Here is a 19,970-nt window from a genome sequence, read left to right as displayed (position 1 = left end):
AATCTTTTTGCATCATCTGTCGTCGAACCATCAATATTTAACGCTGGATCGTATTGATTTTTACAGAGCCCCCCGGGTGCCAGGGTAGAAAAAAAAAAATCATTGCTAATCTGTACCCACAGTTTAGTAATCTGTGGGTACAGTTTACTAATCTGTACCCACAGTTCAGTAATCTGTGGGTACATATTAGTAATCTATGGGTACAGATTGCTAAACTGATTACTTTAATAATCTGTGGGTACAGATTACTAAACTCTGGGTACAGTTTAGTAAACTGTGGGTACAGATTAGCTATATATATATATATATATATATATATATATATATATATATATACATATATATATATATTTAAATAAATAAATAAATGCATTTTAAATAAATGCAAGTCATCAGCCAATCAAACGTGCATTTGAGGGGGAAAATGGACCAGCACATTCAGCAAGTGAAATGAGGTAAATGTAGAGGAGATCGCTGAAGAAGGAAAAATTACAAGACAACTTTAACACAAGGGCGTAGGTTTGCATAGGGACGGTAGGGACATAACACTACCAATTGTTCAGGATACTCAAATTGTCCCCACCATAACAATTTTTCAGGATGCTCAAATTGTCCCCACCAACTTTTAAGCAAACCTATTTGCATATAATAATTAGTTCAGTTATACATGTAATTTGGTGTAAATTTGTCTTCCCAAATGCTGCAAGGGTAGAATTGACCCTACCATTATTAAGTGAATTGTTTTCATTATAAGGGACGTCGATAAAATGAGAAAACTTGATTAGGGGCGGAAACTGTAGTGCTAATATTCAACAAAAGAGGGCAGCAACACATCAAGTGCAGAGCTTTTACTTTAGCGGAAGTGTGAAATGTAGCCGGAAAAAACAAAAATTGAATTGATTAGAGCATGTTAATACATGCATAATGGCTCTCGTACCATATGTGGAGGCTGTGGTACCTGCGCTTTCTAAACTTCAAAATTCTTCAGCAAGTTTTCATTTTGCCAGCCATGACATCCGAATAACTCAGGATTGGAGGAAGCTTGGAGTAGCAGCGGTCGTGTGGGACGCGGTTAGTAACCTCAACGATTGCGCAACACGTCATTGCTCCTCAACAATGTGCTTGGGTTAATGATAATGATATTTTTTTTAGGCTGTTGTTATGTGCATTTATTTGGAGTTGGGTCAGGTCGAGCTGAAGGATAAGGTGTCCATTGAGCTGGGAGCTGGCACAGGACTAGTGGGCATCGTTGCAGCCCTGCTGGGTAAAAGCACTGATCTGTTACTGGACGTTTGCATTTAATACACTGAACCACCGGTGAACATGACTTTGTTGGCTTCCCAGGTGCCAAAATGACCATCACTGACAGGAATTCTGCTATGGATTTCCTTTCTGCCAATGTTAAAGCCAACCTACCTGACAACCTCCAGAAGTCAGTTGTGGTGTCTGAGCTGTCTTGGGGTGAGAACCTTGACCGCTACCCATCAGAAGGATTCGACCTGGTGTTAGGAGCAGACATTGTTTACCTTGAGGACACGTTCGTGCCACTCATACAGACACTTAAGCACTTGTGTTCGCATGCCACTGTGGTACTCCTGGCATGCAGAATCCGCTATGAACGTGACACCAACTTTTTGAACATGCTCAGTAAGTGGTTCAATGTAGCAGAGGTTTACTACGACAAACAAAGGGACATTCATATATACAAAGCTAGTAAACAACTACCCAGGTGCGATTTATGATCTATTTTTGAAACGCATAACATCTGAATAAATGTTTTAATTCAAGCTTACCAGAAACACATTTATTAACAGCTGCCAAAATGTAACAGCTCTAACATAATGTATCATACAAGTTGGCATGGACAAAATTCATGAAAAGCCAATTGAAATGTAATGGACTGACGATACACAATATCTCTGACCAAAATTTTCATCCTGGGTTGGTTGCCCTTTACAATCCTTTTTGCAGCATGTTTGACCAACAGTCAAATTTGATGTCCAGCACACCTTGTCAATTTCAGATATGCCATAATCAATGAAAACAAAACAGAAAAGCACTCCCATAACATTTTTGTGATCAATTGCAGCATCTAGTTTCCCCAGTGCTTCGCTTTAAAATGTGACGTACAAGGTTTGTCAGAAAAGTTCAAGGACCGGTGTCACAAAATGGTATTTCAAATTCAAATGACTTACTTTCCCTTTTTAACACAGGTTCAACAAATACATCTCAAAAGAGATCTTGAAGCATTTCCTTTATCCTCTTCAGAAAAGTGCCGGCAGAACCTCTCAATGCACCAGACTAGGCTTTGTGTGGAACTTTTCTGTCAAACTTCATATATCTGGATTGTTTTAGCAAGGAAAAGTGCATACTGTATACAACTTCATCTCAATAACTGTAACAATACATCATCACAGACTATCTGTGATGGTGTATCTATTGCATAAGCTGTAGGCAGGGCTCATTATTTTTGTTTTTTATTTTAAAAAAATAATGACATCAAGCAATGATTAGAATCAAAGCCACATTACAAAAAAACATTTCACACTACTTGTATCACACACACTGTCAATTTTTTCTCCGCATTTTCCCCATCTTTTACTATTTATGGTCTAACAGACCTTGTTTATTGCAAACACAGATGCGTGGAACTCTTAAAAAATGATGCAGTTGAGTAAAAATACAAAACAAAAAATAATGACCCTGCTGTATTCAGGTTGGACATGAAATGTCACTTTAAAAAAAAAAAAGCCAACGATTGCTTGTCTTTTCTGCTGCGTTAAACATGAAAACCCAAATGGTAGGCATTTTTGTTCATGTAGCAAGGTAAAGTAAGCTAACAAACAGGGTAATGGCAATTTGAGCAGAAACTCCGCTCAAAGATAAAAACTGATGAAGGAAAAGTCGTGTACACCGTCAAACTTTTGTAAAGCAACTCAGATTTTGCGCACTTTGAATGACGCTGGCGCCCCAAGTGATCTGGGCACCACCACGGAGGGCGAATCGCTCAATCATTAGTGCCAATGACTTCTTGCATGACACCTCCAGTTCAAAAATCTGTGCCAGAATCCCTTTGGTCATTCCATTAATAAGCGTCCTCTGAGGACCATTCCGCTTAGTATGTCATCAGAACAGAATTCTAATTTTTAACTGACAATATATTTTGCCAACTGGGCCACATAATAAATTTCCTGTTTTTTTTTTTTTTTTAGAAAGCAGAATAAGTAGAAAAGGTAGGGTGGCATCCATATGCATGGCTCTTAGCGGAGTCTCTGTACATGGGCGGGCCCGTGGAGGGCGATTTAATGGTGCGCCTACTCAGATTTGTGGCAGTACAAGTCTTTGAGGGCTTTAAGTTCCTCAATAAGGGTTTTGTTCTGGTTCTCAAGCACCGCTACACGGTTCTCCAAACATTTGACGTACTCCTTCTTCTTCCTGCGACACTCACGAGCAGCCTCCCTGGATGAGAAGTGGGGGAAAAAATGTCTGAGAATTCTTTAATTTTGAGATGCTAGGTTTCAGGATCATTAGCAGCGTACCTGTTTTTCATAAGTCGCACCTCCCTTTTACGTGTGACTTCTTCCGTTCCCGTTCCTGTACCCAATGCAGGTGAGGTCGCCATGATAGTGCTGGTTGGTGCTGTGCGGATCTGATATGCCTGAACATCTCCAGAGGCGGCTGAATGGGGAGGGGAAGGGGTGCAAATGGTAACTAACATAACATCTAAAGAAACAACTTTTTTTTTTCTTACCTTGTACAACCACCTGGTTGCTGGGCAAGAGGATCTGCTGCCCATCACTGGTCTGGGCATATTGCAGGATCGTGGCGCCAGGTTGAGCAGTGGCAGCATTGGCCATTGTCAGCGTTTGCAGGCCCTGAACACCATCTGTCCCATTATTGGCCAATTGAATGGCTCCTCCCTGGGTGATGGCAACTGCACATGGGAAATTATTTTTTACATGTCAGCCTTCTCAAAATTTGCATTACAATATGCCATTGTGTAGTAAACATACTGTACTGGCCACTGCTGGTTTGATAGATGGGCGTAGGCATGGTGACTGTGGTGATGGCCGGGGCTGAGTCGTCTTCAGACTTTTCTTCCTCAATGCATGCAACAGCTGGAGCGTCTGATGATAGATCGTTTAGGATTTTCCTAAAGAGTAAAGCAAACAACTACAGAGATTAAATAGAATAAAGACAAACTGATTAATGGCAGAGCCAATTATCAGTATTCAGAATTTTGCCACACATCAAGCGTTTAAAAACGTTTTTAAGTTCATTATCCTTCAGCTGAAAAAAATGTCATTCTAAATTAAACTAGGGTATTTTGATGAAGCTACGTCCCTAAAATGAACGTTAAGAAATGCTGCTGACCATAGGAACTGCATTTTTTTACTCTTCTAACTTTAAAATGAGTGAAGAATTAACATTTGAATAATATGGAAATATTGGAAAAGTTTTTAGCAGTTGTAATCTTGAAGTTAATTTTGGTTCAGGTGTTTAAAAATCATGCTGCTGAGCCTTAGACCTCCCTGCACGTTTGGTTAAATTTTTAAAACAAAGATGTTTATTGAATATAATTCAAATTTGCGAAGCTGTATCAAAAACATGCTTAAGTTATGATGTGTGGTGAGGTTCATGAGTGGTGAGGAACCGACTTTTTAGTGTCAGATATACAAATGTACAAGTAAGCCTATCACAATATGCAATAATTCCATTTATCGCACAGTAAATAAAAATGAAGGCGATCATTTTTCCGCTGCGATTTATCGCCTTGCGTGCACGTGCGGCAGTTGTGCTGTTAGAAGTTCGGCTTCCTTGTTATCAACTACGCAAAATGCATCTTCTATCTATTGTTGAACATTTACCGGCCGCGTCAGTGCTCTGGATTGGCTGCGGACCATCTCCAGTGTTCTGGAGCCCGCTGGATGTTTTAGGCTATTTTCTATTTTTGCCGGTGTCCTATTATGTTTTTCCGGCAATGATATCGAACTCACTACGTGCTGACAACTTTGTTTTTTATTAACACACGGCGCCAACACTTCCATAACCTGTGGCTCTCGACACTCAGCAGGCTGTGTCTCTCTATCTCTCTCTCACTGCTGCGTCTCATGAAAAAAACAACAGCACCATTGCGTGCGCTTCAGGGTGCCTTGGAAAACGTACAATCAGAATATTACACATGGAACGCCATAGCAGAAGCTATGAGGGGAAAAGTTTTCATTTGCCTAAATGCTTAAGTTATTAAGTGCAATTTCTTTTTTTTTTTTTTTTGAAAAAGACATTTTATTTATTCTGTGTTTTTGTGCGGTATTAATGTTGTTGTCTTTTACTTAAAAGAAGCATGGTCTATTTTTAGTTGTGATTTCTGAAAAAGTATTTTTGAATTCAAGAATAAACATTTATCACATTTAAATGGGTGTATTTGACCTACCAATATACAGTATTCTCACTGTGTTATTTTAAATTGGTTTTTTTAAAAAATTGGGGGGGAGGGCGCAATAATATCGCATATCGTAATAATTTATTGAATAAATTATCGCACACTAAAATTTGTTATCGCGACAAGCCTATGTACAAGTGAACTTAATACAAATGTATACCACCCCACTCCCCTTCCAAAAAACCCCCAACAACCAGTTTCAAAAAGGTAGTGTGAAAAGTATTTGAAGAAAAAACAACAACAACAAACCTATATGAAGGTCGTCTGGACAGAATCTCTCTCCTCTTCTGAGAATCTGTGACGCTGTCAACAGACTCCTGAGAATCTTCACTCTCACCAACCGTTGAAATCTGCATAGACAAAACAAATGTCTTAAATTCCAGTAGCGGCCGTAGTGCAGTTGGTAGCTCGAGTTGTTTTGGGGGTAAAGGGTCAACGGTTCGAATCCTGACTACGACTGCCAACTGTGAAAGTACCGTTGCGCAAGTCACGGAACCCTAATTTGCTCCTAGTGGGTTGGCAGCTCCTTGCATGGCAGCAGCCCCATTGATGTGTGAATGAATAGGTGAATGTGAGCTAGTGTTAAGCGCTTTAGGCACAGTAAAAATGTGTACATGCACAATATAAGCACTCTCCATTTGCAATTTTACATTTTATTGTGTTTTGATGACATTCACATAAGTTATTTGGCGCGCACCTGAACTGCTTGGACCTGAGGGGGCTGGATGACTGAAGGCTGGGCCGCTTGAATCACCCCGTGAACTTGGACGGTTTGGCCGTTCGGCAACTGCACCAAGGCCACTGTGGGACTGCTGGATGTCACCTGGCCTGTTGCTATGGAGGCCTGCGACCAGGACAACCAACTCAGTCATAAACTTTCTGCTTAGTAAGACATTTTCAGCCATCAGTGGTGATGTGATGTTACCTGGGCCAGGGCAATCTCAGGCTCCTGCTTCGTAACCGGTTCACCACTTTGCTGTGTATCTGCACAAGCTTCCATTGTCATTTAAAATCTGCACAATGAAAGAAAATATATTGAATGCAAACGCATGATCCCCAATTTATTTTCATCAATGTTAATGTGCAGAGTTGAAAACTGAAGGAAGGCGCTTTATCTCAGCAACTTCATAGGCATCTCAAAGGAGGGTGTGGCTTTCTTAACATGCGAGTAAGTGTTTCATTTTTCACAAAGTGAAATAATAATGATGATAAATGAGCGTGATGAGCTGGGTTGGTAAAGTGGTCCAAGCCCAAATTTATGTACTGTGTTGTTTTGTTAGCCGGTGTATGCAGCATGTCGCTAGCCACCGTTGCATCGTTAGCGTGCTAACAAGCTAAAAGGAATGTATTAACTGTTCATTCCGCTTCAAACGGACGTTTTCTGCTTTTGCATCCCCACTGCGATTCGTTTGTGGTCCACATTAAGGTGCGCCGCTATAAATCAATCCAAAAGCTTTAATTTGTCTTCTATTGTAAAGTTGCTGTCATTGGGTATTTGCGAGGGAAAAATCTACAGGATGGCTGTGTACAAGTTTATATGCTGCATGTTTATTCCAAACAATGTATTGTCTCAAATGTAAAATAAAATCTGCTTCTGTGACTTAGTCCAACACTGTAATGAATTTTATTTTTATTTAAATGTAGCCGAGTCTCCGTCTAAGTCTGAGATTTTCTCTCTCTTTTTTTTTGCAAGCATTGCAACGACTGACTCATTTTAGTGAGCCTCTGCAACGCCGCCGCCATGATTTCTTTGTTGGCGTTGTGCGGATACAAGCCGCAAATAAACGTTGCGGGTAGCCATCTAACTGTCTAGCAAAGATCGGATGCGTATCCTCTTACCAACACAGACTCGCTTCGTCACTCCCGGGTCTACGGAGCTCCACTTTTATTCAGACCGACACGTAAGAGACCGCGTCAGGCTACACCTCCGTCGCGTCACCGAGAACAACAACACCGAGAGGAGGACGAGGCGTACGACGACAGGGAGGATCGGCAAGAACGAGCGGATGTCCGGAAAGTGCCGAAGATTTCCGAGGAGCCGAGAACTTCCGAAAGGGAGACATATTCTTCCTCTTCTTCTATCAATGCTGAAATAAATTACTCATGTGCAATAGCGTCACCTTCTGTTTAAACAGAAAGTCTGAATCGCTGTGATGAAATTCCTGAAACGATGGACTAAAAGTTTACGCGTTATTAATCATGTAACTAATTCTATTGACAGCGTTAGGCGTAAAATGCATTTAGACGATGAGCGGTTCGCAGCGAATGATCGCTTCCAGCGCCTGGATTGAACGTCACTGAAAGAAGAGCGTCCACAGCCATCTAAATGAACTGAAGTGTGGGGAAATTGTGTTTGCTACATAACAAAAATTCGAATAGATACAGTGCCCTCCATAATTATTGGATTTATAATAATTATGTGTTTTTTAGCTTCTTACAACCCCCCCCCCCCCCCCCCTAAATAATATGGGACCTTAATGGAAAAAAGAGAAAAATCCAACCTTCAATACAAGTGCATTTATTCAGTGGGAAAAAAATCCCACATAAAGAAAACATTATTTGACATAAAAAAATGTGTCACAATTATTAGCACCCCTGGTGTTAATACTTTGTACAACCCCCTTTTGCCAACAAAACAGCACCTAATCTTCTCCTATAATGTTTCACAAAATGGGAAAAGACAGAAAGAGGGATCTTCAGCCATTCAGACCTGGGTCGTCTCCTCTGTACTCTCCTCTTCAGCTCACCCCACAGGTTTTCAATGGGGTTGAGGTCTGGGGACTGAGATGGTCTTGGGAGGAGCTTGATTTTGTGTCTGGTGAACCATTTCTGTGTAGATTCGGCCATATGTTTAGGGTCATTGTCTTGCTGAAAGACCCAGTGACGACCCATCTTCAGCTTTCGGGCAGAGGGCAACAGATTTTGATTTAAAATATCCTGGTATTTCAAAGCATTCATGATGCCATGCACCCTAACAAGGTTCCCAGGGCCTTTGGAAGCGAAACAGCCCCACAGCATCACTGACCCACCCCCATACTTCACATTGGGTATGAGGTGCTTTTCACCATGCGCATCTTTCGTGGCACGCCAGACTCACTTAGAGTGTTTGTTTCCAAAAATCTCAATCTTGGTCTCATCTGACCAAAGCACACGGTCGCAGTTGAAGCCCCAATACCACTTGGCGAACTCCAGACGTTTGCGTTTTAGATTGTGAGTGAGGAAAGGTTTTCTCCGTGCATGCCTCCAAAACAACTTGTTGGCATGTAGACAGCACCTCATACACACTGTGAAGTATGGGGGTGGGTCAGTGATGCTGTGGGGCTGTTTCACTTCCAAAGGCCCTGGGAACCTTGTTAGGGTGCATAGCATCATGGATGCTTTGAAATACCAGGACATTCTAAATCAAAATCTGTTGCCCTCTGCCCGAAAGCTGAAGATGGGTCATCACTGGGTCTGTCAGCAAGACAATGACCCAAACATATGGCCAAATCTACACAGAAATGGTTCACCAGACACAAAATCAAGCTCCTCCCATGGCCATCTCAGTCCCCAGACCTCAACCCCATTGAAAACCTGTGGGGTGAGCTGAAGAGGAGACTACAGAGGAGAGGACCCAGGTCTCTGGATGATTTAGAGAGATTCTGCAAAGAGGAATGGCTGAAGATCCCTCTTTCTGTCTTTTCCCATTTTGTGAAACATTATAGGAGAAGATAAGGTGCTGTTTTGTTGGCAAAAGGGGGTTGTACAAAGTATTAACACCAGGGGTGCTAATAATTGTGACACACATTATTTGATGTCAAATAATTATTTCTTTATGTGGGATTTTTTCCCCCCACTGAATAAATGCACTTGTATTGAAGGTTGGATTTTTCTCTTTTTTTCCCCCCATTAAGGTCCCATATTATTTAGAAGAAGAAAAAAAATTAGAAGCTAAAAAATACTGGAGGGCACTGTATGTTCGATCACTTTATCAGAATCGACTTAGATCCACTCCGTATCTTAAATCTTTTTGGAATCAATTTGTTGGTGATATCATTTGGTCAAAGATATAGACTATCCCCAACATGTTCATGTTGACTAATAAGGTCAAAGAAGTCTCTTTCAAAATTATTCGTAGATGCTATCCTGCCAACCACTACATGAAAAGAATTAAGAGGTGACATTGATACAAACTGTTCCTTCTGTGGAAATCATCCAGAGACAGTTCAGCACCTTTTTGGACCTGTTCTTTTTGCATTAAATTTTGGAAAGATTTTTGCAAGTTCATTGACAGGAATCTACATGTGGACCTCAAAATCAAGTGGGAAAATGTCATTTTTTGTTTCTATAATACACTCAGGTGTGAATTTTTTTTCATTACTAATCTACTCATTTTGTTATCAAAATTCTACCTCCACAAATGTAAATTTAGCAAGCTGTTACCGTCTTTCTCTCACTTTTATAATGAAACTGTTTGCTACATGAATCTGTTAAAAAAAGTCAAAGAATCTGAAAGCGGTGGAAATAATTAATGCTTGTGAAAAGCTAAAACTTTTTTATGAATAATTGCTTGCTGTATTATTGTTTTTTTTCTCTGATGTGCAATGTTTGGAATATTTATACCCCCTGGCATATTTGTGTTTATTATTTTGTTTATTATTTTTTGGTTTGCATTGTTGATTGTTCTTCTGGCTATTTTTATTTATTTAAATATTTAAATAAACTGAATGTCAATGGCGGCCAAAGAGTTGTAAAACAAATTATAGGTTGGGGGGGGGGGCGTTAATCAACTTCAGTGTGTTTTACTTTTTATTTATTTATGCTTTTGTTCAAATCTTGAAATTGAAAAATAGGGGCCATAACCTGAGTGTATTTCTGTTTTTATTCATTTTGATTTAAATATTGTTTTCATTAACATCTAATAAATGTATTTATAAAAAGAATATGAAAATACAATCACAATTATTTACGAAAATTTTTAAAACACTAAAGATTTTTCCAGTTAACAAAACGTCCCCAGCCCTCTAAAGGGTTAAATAATTGAGGTGAACAAAACCTGCTTTATTCCCAAACGGAGAAGCGTTTTTCTACTTTCTGCTGCTAGTCTTCTAACCCAAGAAAAACAAAAAATAAATAAATAAAAAGAGAGAGAGACAGGTTTTATTCAGACCAATATATACAGTATATAGTCATGTGAAAAAATTAGGACACCCTATGGAAGCCTGTGTGTTTTCTAACATATTTGGTCATATGGATATTTAATATCAATTTTAACAATTTTTACAATTCAAGTAATAGAACTAAACATTTAAAAACTGAAAAAAAAATTCTATATATATAAATTCTATATATATAAATTTCTGTAAAATGTAATTCTAAACAAATTCAATTTCTGTTGAGGAATAAATTAGGACACCCCTACATTCAATCCTACTTAAAATGGCTAAAATCACACAGGGATATCACATCAGGTGCACATGATTAGAACATCATTACCCAGTGTTTTGAAGAAGGCTTGCCTTATTTAAACCTCACATCTAGTTTGGTGTGCCCCTGAATGATGAAGTGAGAGAAAACACCATAGTGACATCAAAGGAGCTGTCTGAGGCCTTCAGAAAGAACATTGTATATTCTTATGTGTCTGGTAAGGGATTTCAAAATATCTCAAAAGAATATAAAATCAGCCATTCCACTGTCCGGAAAATAGTCTACAAGTGGAGGACATTCAAAACAACTGCCAACATGCCCAGGTCTGGTCATCCAAGCAAGTTCACCCAAGAGCAGACCGCAGGATGCTGATAGAAATCTCCTAAACCCTAAAATGTCATCACGGGACCTACAGCAAGCTCTTGCTACTGTTGATGTAAAAGTGCATGCCTCTACAATCAGAGACTTCACAAGTTTAACCTTCATGGGGGATGTGCAAGGAGGAAAAACCTTTGCTCTCTAAAAAAACATGAAGGCCAAACTGAAGTTTGCCAGAGTGAATGCAGACAAAGACCAGGACTTCTGGAATAATGTTCTTTGGACAGATGAATCTAAAATTGAATTATTTGGACACAAAAACAGAGGACGTGTTTGGCGTAAACCCAATACAGCATTCCAGGAAAATAACTTCATACCAGCTGTGAAGCATGAAGGTAGAAGTGTCATGGTTTGGGGATACTTTGCTGCAGCAGGACCTGGCCAGCTCATTATCATAGAATCCACCATGAATTCTATCGTGTATCAGAGGGTGCTTGAGGAACATGTGAGATCATCTGTGAAAAAAATCAAAGCTGAAGCGAAACTGGACCCAGCAACATGACAATGACCCAAAAGATACCAGTAAATCCGCGAAGGACTGGCTGAAAAGGAAGAAATACAGAGTCCTGAAATGGCCGAGTTAAAGCCCAGATCTTAATCCCATTGAGATGCTGTGGGATGACTTGAAACGGGCTGTACATGCAAGAAACCTCTCAAACATTTCACAGCTGAAAGTATTCTTCGTTGAGGAAAGGGGCAAACTTTCTTCAGACCGATGTCAAAGACTGGTAGATGGCTGCAAAAAGCATCCCACTGAAGTTATTTCGGCCAAAGGGGGTAACACCAGCTTTTAGGTGGAAGGGTGTCCTAACTTTTTCCTCAGTTAGAATATGCTTTTTTTCTTGATAACATTGTTTTACTCATTAAACCAAATATAATTTTTGTTGTTTACCTGCAATTAAATCACTTTATTTTCCAGAGATAAATAAAAACAAGATCAGACATTCATATCTGAACATTTCTTAATAAAGAACTGAATATTTCATGGGGTATCCGAATTTTTTCACATGACTATATCTACAGCACAGGCCTAAAGTTTGGTCACACCTTTTCATTCATGCATTTTCTTTATTTTCATAACTTTTTACATTGTAAATTCTCACTGAAGGTAATAAAACTATGAATGAACACGTGTGGAATTATGTACTTACAAAAAAGGTGAAATAACTAAAAACAGTAATTTTCTAGTACACTAAAAAATTTCAGTGTAAAATAACGGTAAAGAGCTGGCAACAGGGTTGCCATATATATACTGTTATTTTACAGTCTTGGTAATGCAAAAATGCTTCACAGTAATAGTCTGTTTTCCAGAAAAACTGTTGATTGCTGTATTTATAGAAAATACAGTAAAAGTCTGTCAGCAGGATTACCATTACCAGACTGTTATTTTACAGTCTTGGTATTGTAAAAATGTTTCACAGTAATAGTCCGTAATCCAGAAAAACAGTTGATTCCTGTATTTATAAAAAAAAAAATACGGTAAAAGTCCGTCAGCAGGATTGCCATTACCAGACTTATTTTACAGTCTTGGTAATGTAAAAATATTTAACATTAGTAGTCTAATCCAGGAAAAACCATGTATTACCAGAATTCAAAGTAAAGAGCAGGCAATTGAGGAGCTGCAGTATGCTGTGTTTTTAACGATATACTGTGTTTTAACGGTATTTGGGAAAATGACTTTACAGTCTATGAGTGCATATATTTCCGTCTACTCTCGGATTTTGCCTTTTTAACCGCTCACTGGCAAACGCCTTTTATTTATTTCCCCCAAAAATTCACTCAGCTGCATCTTTTGCAAAACAATAGAAAACTGCCCTCTACTGGCACTCCAGATGAATTAACATCAATATTATATATCGCTATCCAGCAATCCTCAGAACTTCAGTTTGATATACAGTACTATAATTTAGGTAATATGAGTAAGATTTAATTAACTCACCGTTTATAAATTGGTACACATAAATCCTAATATAAGTTAAAGAACAAGCATTGTGGAGCAGCAAATGTCATCTAAAGTCATCCTTTGAAGAGTCTCCAACATCCAAATTATGGCTAATTATGTCCTCCAGGATTTGATGGCGAATTATTTGCGGTGTCTAGTTATTTCAATTTGAATTGGCAAAAAACGTAGTCTATATTGTCACAATGTAAAAGATGTGAGATTTCTGACCATGCTACAAATTTCCAGTCAAAACTCAGTTTCCAAAAAATACAGTAGTGTTATGTAATTGAAACATTAACATACCGTTCACAGCATTTGTCTTGTTACTTTAATGCTGGTAACCCACAATGCATTGCTAACTACAGTAATAAACTGTTTAACACAAAAACGGTATTTTAGTGTTCAAAATTGGCCGTAAATTTACAGCAATTTTTTACAGTGTATCTTCAAAGTAGCCACCCTTTGCATGGGTTTATTTTTTGTACACTCATGCCATTGTCTTGATGACCTTCAAGAAAGAGTCCCCTGAAATGGTTTTTGACTTCACAGGTATGCTTTTTCAGGGTTAATTAGTAGAATTTATTGCTTTATCAATGGGGTTGGGACCTTCCTTTGTGTTGCATTGAATGAGGTGTGTCCAAACCTTTGGCCTGTACTGTATATCAAACATCAAGAAGGCGGAGGACTGAAAGAACAGATGGAGCAAATGTGGAAGATGAAGGCTAGAATAGTTCCCATTTTAGTAGGATTTGAGGCAGTGACCCCCAAAGGGGGAGAATGGCTTCAGCGCATCCCAGGAAGAGCAGCTCCAGCAGATCCGAGGAACAACATCTTAAGTCTCGGTCCAGAAAAGTGCAGTCTTGGGAACTGAACCCTCAAACTCCCAAGGGTGTAAAGGTCCTATAAATATATACACAGTTATTTACTGTTACAGTATATGGCGGAAAACACTCAGGTGACTTGAAGTTCGCTCTGAGACCCCCAATTTAGCCAACTTTAAAAATTGCCTGATATGCATGTGTGATACATCATTGGAAAACTTAAAATCTCAATTTTCTGGGGGAAGAAAAAATTTGAACAGGAGGGCATTTAAAAAAAAAAAAAGTTTTTTAAACAGCAAAAACCTATCTGGAGGTGAGCGCTCGCGAGAGCAGAATTACAGACACCATGACTTTAAGGAGATATTATCGCGTACTTACCTTGTTTCAATCCAAAAACTCCATGCAGCATGTATCACTGAGTGTCAAGACACAGCTGTGAATGGCCACAGCTGGATTTTTTGAGGATTTTATGGGTGAAACGGTAATATAACAAGGGTCACGATGCAGAAATCGCAGACATCAAGGAGTGGTCGAGATTTTCTTTTTCATGTATTTACCCTTTTAAACGTTTTTTGGTTTTTTTTTTCTCGATTTTTTTTGTTTGGATCGATTATTTATCATCTAACATATCGGAGAAAATGCGATAGTAACAAACAAAAAAAAAAATACAATTAAGCGATAGCTATGAGGTAGATATCCCTGGCGTTTTTACAGACACCATTTTTTTCATTGTGACATAATTTATTTAAACGTTTAAAATATGTGAGTGAATAATTTTCCAAGTAGTTTTTTTTTTTTTTTCATTATTAAACTAAATATGAGACATCAATTAATGATTCAAAGCTAAAAACGACAGACATTTTGAATAATAAATATAATTAATTACCTTCGCTTTACGGCTGGGTCGAAACAAAAGCGGTTGCGCGACGTCTGTAAACGGGTGTTTTCAGGGTAAAACGGTTAAATTAAAAATAGTTCGGAGGTTTAATACCCCATGAATGTGCTATGGCAGCATATAGACATATTGTTCTATCAAACACAACAGTTGTTTTGGCTTAAAATACAGCAGTTTCTTTTAAAGAGGAGTGCAAGAGCAGAAACTGCTTTTTCAGTCTTGTCTGTGTTTTCCACTTTATGTACCACTCTGGCATAACAGATGTGTACAAGTAGCAATAACAGCAGTGTTAAAGTTTTACCTGTTAGATCCTTGTTGTTTTGTTCCATAAATTACTATTTAATATTTTATTTATTTTTCAGAGGATATAAGAAAAATGATACTGGGTTTTAATGTTTGTCACTCAGTTATCTATTCACATTTTCACACGCCGTCATTGCAAAACATTGTCAATGACCAAAGAACACTGAAAGTGATTAGGAAATCTAGAAATGCCAGTAACTTGAAGTAAATGTAAATATTTTCTTTTGGGTGCCAGCATATACTAGTATGTTTCAGCAGTTGTCTTGGTACTTGAAATTCCCATTGATTTACTGTAGGGTTGATGACTAACTTTTCTCCTTGGGATATTTAATTTTTTGTGTTTTGTAAATATTACTAGTTAGCAGTATTTACAGAGAGGTTAAAAATGCACTCTTAACGGAAGTTGAGATGAATAAACAAACCTGTTGTTATAGTCGTGAAACATTTTCATCGTGTAGTACGTTTTGCAATATGTTTTGTCATCCACATGGTGGCATTACAACCCTTCCAGTTTCTTTCTCCACCCCGAACAGCAACGACCGAGACTGCCTTGCTTAGTTGTTGCGCCTCATTTTCCCCAGGTTTGGTCGGACTGTGGGTGAAATACTGTAGGTGAGATTGCCATCTTCTTTCCATCTGAATGGAAGACCAGTGGAATTTTGCCATGTGGTGCTTATTATGTACTATTTACAGCTTTTGCATTCGCAATACACTTGCCTCTCCTTGGTCATCAACCCAGGCCATAAAATGTTCTCATTATCTCTGTCACTCGGTGAGTGGGGGCTGCCGCAGCAATGTGGGTTCTAAGCTGTGGCAGCTGGTCAAATTCATGCGGGGAAAATGAGACTTCAGACCAATTTATGACCATCATCTCTATGTGCGAGGTCACCACAGCAGCTCTTCAACACGCACGTACAGATGTGAAACATACCTAGTGAGTGATTGAATATCCCAGTGGTGAAAACACTTCTGACCTAAACGCCGTCCTTTGCTATAAAATGTGCACAGCTATAGGATACGGCATTTCAAGTTCGGTACTTTTCCTATCAAAGTGACTCACAAATAGCATGTGTGATAAATATTTGTCACAAAGCTGCCTTTACATCTGTTCCTGTATGTGGCTGGCTTGATTAGACATTGATTTCCCTTAATCAAGACCACCAGCGATAGTAACTTTGGCATCCCATTCCAATGTTAGCCTGCCTCCATTCCCTGAATTACTAGAGCAAATATATTTGCAAGATGCCTGCACAATTTGGTCAATAAAAGTGCGCCTGTTGTTTGTAAACCCCCCCCCCCCCCCCCCCCCAACCCTGGAAAGGAAAGCAGCAATCACATGAAACCTGCAGACCACAAAATTACTCACATTTTTTGACATACAGCACAAGACACAAACATTTTTTTTTTAATTATTATAATTCCTTTGTGCCTCTGAAACTCAAAATTATGGAAAAAACCAAAACACCCAAGTAATTATTAACGTTTTCATCACATTTTCTGTATTAGCATGGTCAGTGTGCCTCACGGTGAAATTAGATTCCTCTTGCTGATGCTGCAAGAGAAAATCTGATTTTCAAGGCTACCAGAGAGTACAGCAGCAGGCTGTAAATCACAGTCCAAACAGCAGAGCCAATGATGTCAAAGACACCCCCAAAAATGGCGTAGGAGGAGGATGGGAGTTTAATCTTAAGCATGTTGCGACCTGACTCCAATCTATAGCCCTTTCCCCTCTCCTTAAATCCAGCTGTCAAACCTCTTGGCTTAACACAAGCTCCTGAAACCCCATCGACAGCATGCCCTGTGACACTTTGTATCCCTTCAACCTACTTGCGCTTTCACCCTTCCTCTCTTTCTGCTCACTAATGTTTTTCTTCATATGTTCATATTTGAATATAGTAACCCCCGTTCTCTCTTCTTGACACACTATTGAGTGTATTGATAACATGCCTGCAAAGTCACATCAACATTTTAAATGTTCTTATATGTTGTTCCATGAAAAATACAGTACACGTACGAATTTAATTCGTTCCAGAACCTGGTTTGGAAGTCGAAATGGTCGTATGTCGAGCGGAATTTTCCCAAAAGAATGCATTATAATTCAATTCATTCCACAGCCCAAAAACCTACATTAAACCCTGAATAAATACTTCATGTACAATTACAAATAGCAATTACACATAATATATATATATATATATATATATATATATATATATATATATATATATATATATATATATATATATATATATATATATATATATATATATATATATATATATATATATATACATAAATTCAAATCGGAATAATAGTAATATCATAATAATAACAATATGACAAATCGGGTTCTATTGTGCAAGTTTTGTTTTCATGGTGTTGTGTGACTGACAAGAGAGAGATGCGGTAGAGTGGGAAGTGTATACTTTTTTTCTTGTTTTTTGTTTGTGTCGCTACAGCGGACAGTAGCCATCTTGTATTGCACAAGTTCTGAAATAATTGATTAAAAATCTGACGAAACTGGTGACTGCCTTGCCGATGTTACTATGATAATAATAAATTGGAAATAAAAAAGCGTATTTATTTTCACCTTAACTTATAGAGACTGGTAAACGGAGGTTGGAGGAGACTGGCCATTGAGCCATTTCACCCACACGCACACCGTCCATCCATCCATCCATCCATCCATCCATCCATCCATCCATCCATCCATCCATCCATCCATCCATCCATCCATCCATCCATCCATCCATCCATCCATCCATCCATCCATCCATCCATCCATCCATCATCTACCACTTGCTCTGGGGTCGGGTCACGGGGGCAGCTGCTTTAACAGGGAAGCCCAGATTTTCCTCTCCCCAGCCACTTCAACCAGCTCCTCCGGCGGGATCCCAAGGCGTTCCCAGGCCAGCTGAGAGACGTAGTCTCTCCAGCGTGTCCTAGGTTGTCCCCGGGGCCTCCTGCTGGTGGTACATGCCCAGAACACCTCTCCAGGAAGGCGTCCAGGAGGCATCCGAACAAGATGCCCGAGCCACCTCAGCTGACTCCTCTCAACGCAGAGGAGTAGCGGCTCGATGCAGAGCCCCTCCCGGATGACCGAGCTTCTCACCCTATCTCTAAGGGAGAGCCTGGACACCCTGCAGAGGAAACTCATTCCCGGAGAACCCCCCCCACAGAACTCCCCGAGGCACACGGTCGAAAGCCTACTCCAGATCTACAAAACACATGTAGACTGGTTGGGCGAACTCCCCTGCACCCTCGAGGACCCTGCCGAGGTTGGAGAACTGGTCCACTGTTCCACGGCTGGGACGAAAATCACACTGCTCCTCCAGAATCCGAGATTCGACTCCCGATGGACCCTCCTCTCCAGTACCCCTGAATAGACTTTACCGGGGAGGCTGAGGAGGGTGATCCCTCCATAATTGGAACACACCCTCCGGTCCCACTTCTTAAAAAGGGGGACCACCACCCTGGTCTGGCAATCCTGAGGCACTGTTCCCGATGTCCCTGCGACGTTGTAGAGGCGTGTCAGCCACGACAGCCCCACAACATCCAGAGCCTTTAGGAACTCCGGGCGGATCTCATCGACCCCCGGGGCCTTGCCACCGAGGAGCTTTCCAACCACCTCGGTGACTTCGACTCCAGAGATCGGAGAGCCCACCTCGGAGTACCCACAATCTGTTCACCAGCGGGATCGGGGACTGCAGCCACAACAGGCACCAACCACCTTACGGCCACAGCTACGATCAGCTGCCTCAACAATGGAGGTGCGGAACATGGCCCACTTGGACTCAATGTCCCCCTTCTACCCTGGAACAAGGGAGAAGCCCTGCCATCGAAGCCAACTCACCACCAGGTGGTGATCAGTTGACAGCTCCGCTCCTCTCTTCAACCCAGTGTTCAAAACAAGTCTGATGACACGAAGTCGATCATCGAACTGCGTCCTAGGGTGTCTTGGTGCCAAGTGCATATATGGACACCCCTATATTTGAACATGGTGTTCGTTATGGACAAACCATGACGAGCACAGAAGTCCAATACCAGAACACCACTTGGGTTCTGATCGGGGGTGGGTGCCGTTCCTTCCAATCACGCCCCTCCAGGCCTCGCTGTCATTGCCCACGTGAGCATTGAAGTCCCCCAGGAGAACGAAGGAGTCCCCAGAAGGGAGTTCTCCAGCACACCCTCCAAGGACTCCAAAAAGGGTGCACACGCACACCACACTCATTTTTCAATCATTTCCGTCTTAATTTCCATGGTAGGTGTCACCTTTTTTCTTTTTGTACTGTGCTCACATTTTGAGCATGCTGTCACATGTCGAGACAAATGATGAGTCAAATTTTACATCGTATGTCGAAAAGATCGTATGTCGAGGTACCACTATGTCTTAGTTTCCTCAATCATGTCATTCAAATTCGTGGGAAAGTCTGAGTGTAGCTAAGAGGGAGGTTTGACTCGACCTTAACTGCATGCTTTTCATCACAAGTTGAATTATCAGACTTGCATATGACTACCTGGCAGGTGTTGCCATGGCTACAAGGCCCTGCGGGAATTTAAGCGTTCACACAAATTGTATAAATAAAGAGGTTCTCCAATTTGAAGGAACCAGTTTGTGGATGTGTAAAGTTCTGGCCAGATCCGAGATGCCACCGCCAGGAGACTTCGAGTTATCCTAACCAGGCAAGATTGCGCTGACCTGGACCTCTCGGTAATCCGTGCTGGAGGCACCATGGTTTATAAGGCAATTGCAATCAATTTGTCTACTTGTCAAATTTTTTG

The 19,970-nt window shown here is 40.2% G+C and overlaps 2 protein-coding genes across 3 annotated transcripts; one reads left to right on the top strand and one right to left on the bottom strand.

Moving 5' to 3' along the window:
• Nucleotides 1-530: 530 nt before the first annotated feature.
• Nucleotides 531-7,483, bottom strand: LOC130910587 (cyclic AMP-responsive element-binding protein 1-like). 2 transcript variants are annotated; one of them, XR_009061878.1, is made up of 9 exons: nt 7,283-7,483; nt 6,369-6,456; nt 6,141-6,287; nt 5,693-5,793; nt 4,014-4,153; nt 3,752-3,934; nt 3,540-3,678; nt 2,196-3,459; nt 531-1,499 (listed from the first exon to the last, which is right to left on the bottom strand). XR_009061878.1 is itself a non-coding variant. In XM_057828026.1 (8 exons), the coding sequence occupies exons 2-8, from the start codon at nt 6,447-6,449 to the stop codon at nt 3,315-3,317; spliced, it is 936 nt and encodes a 311-aa protein (XP_057684009.1). In that variant the 5' UTR covers nt 6,450-6,456; nt 7,283-7,483; the 3' UTR covers nt 1,775-3,314. The 2 variants fall into 2 exon arrangements, 1 of the variants encoding a protein (XP_057684009.1); XM_057828026.1 differs by lacking the exon at nt 531-1,499 and having other exon boundaries at nt 1,775-3,459.
• Nucleotides 852-7,021, top strand: mettl21a (methyltransferase 21A, HSPA lysine). Its single transcript, XM_057828044.1, has 3 exons — nt 852-1,071; nt 1,153-1,264; nt 1,345-7,021. The coding sequence occupies exons 1-3, from the start codon at nt 925-927 to the stop codon at nt 1,740-1,742; spliced, it is 657 nt and encodes a 218-aa protein (XP_057684027.1). The 5' UTR covers nt 852-924; the 3' UTR covers nt 1,743-7,021.
• Nucleotides 7,484-19,970: the final 12,487 nt, after the last annotated feature.

The sequence above is a fragment of the Corythoichthys intestinalis genome, chromosome 2 (assembly GCF_030265065.1).
Source record: "Corythoichthys intestinalis isolate RoL2023-P3 chromosome 2, ASM3026506v1, whole genome shotgun sequence".
Taxonomy (NCBI): domain Eukaryota; kingdom Metazoa; phylum Chordata; class Actinopteri; order Syngnathiformes; family Syngnathidae; genus Corythoichthys; species Corythoichthys intestinalis.
This window is presented reverse-complemented; position numbering and strand designations above follow the sequence as displayed.

Excerpts from the sequence above, each read along its gene's own strand:
- mettl21a (XM_057828044.1), top strand. The coding sequence starts at position 925 with ATGGCTCTCGTACCATATGTGGAGGCTGTGGTACCTGCGCTTTCTAAA. Across the intron at positions 1,072-1,152 it reads CAGCGGTCGTGTGGGACGCG|GCTGTTGTTATGTGCATTTA; the intron begins GTTAGTAACCTC and ends TATTTTTTTTAG. Across the intron at positions 1,265-1,344 it reads CATCGTTGCAGCCCTGCTGG|GTGCCAAAATGACCATCACT; the intron begins GTAAAAGCACTG and ends TTGGCTTCCCAG.
- LOC130910587 (XM_057828026.1), bottom strand. The coding sequence starts at position 6,449 with ATGACAATGGAAGCTTGTGCAGATACACAGCAAAGTGGTGAACCGGTT. Across the intron at positions 6,288-6,368 it reads CTGAGATTGCCCTGGCCCAG|GCCTCCATAGCAACAGGCCA; the intron begins GTAACATCACAT and ends TCCTGGTCGCAG. Across the intron at positions 3,935-4,013 it reads AACCAGCAGTGGCCAGTACA|TTGCCATCACCCAGGGAGGA; the intron begins GTATGTTTACTA and ends TCCCATGTGCAG.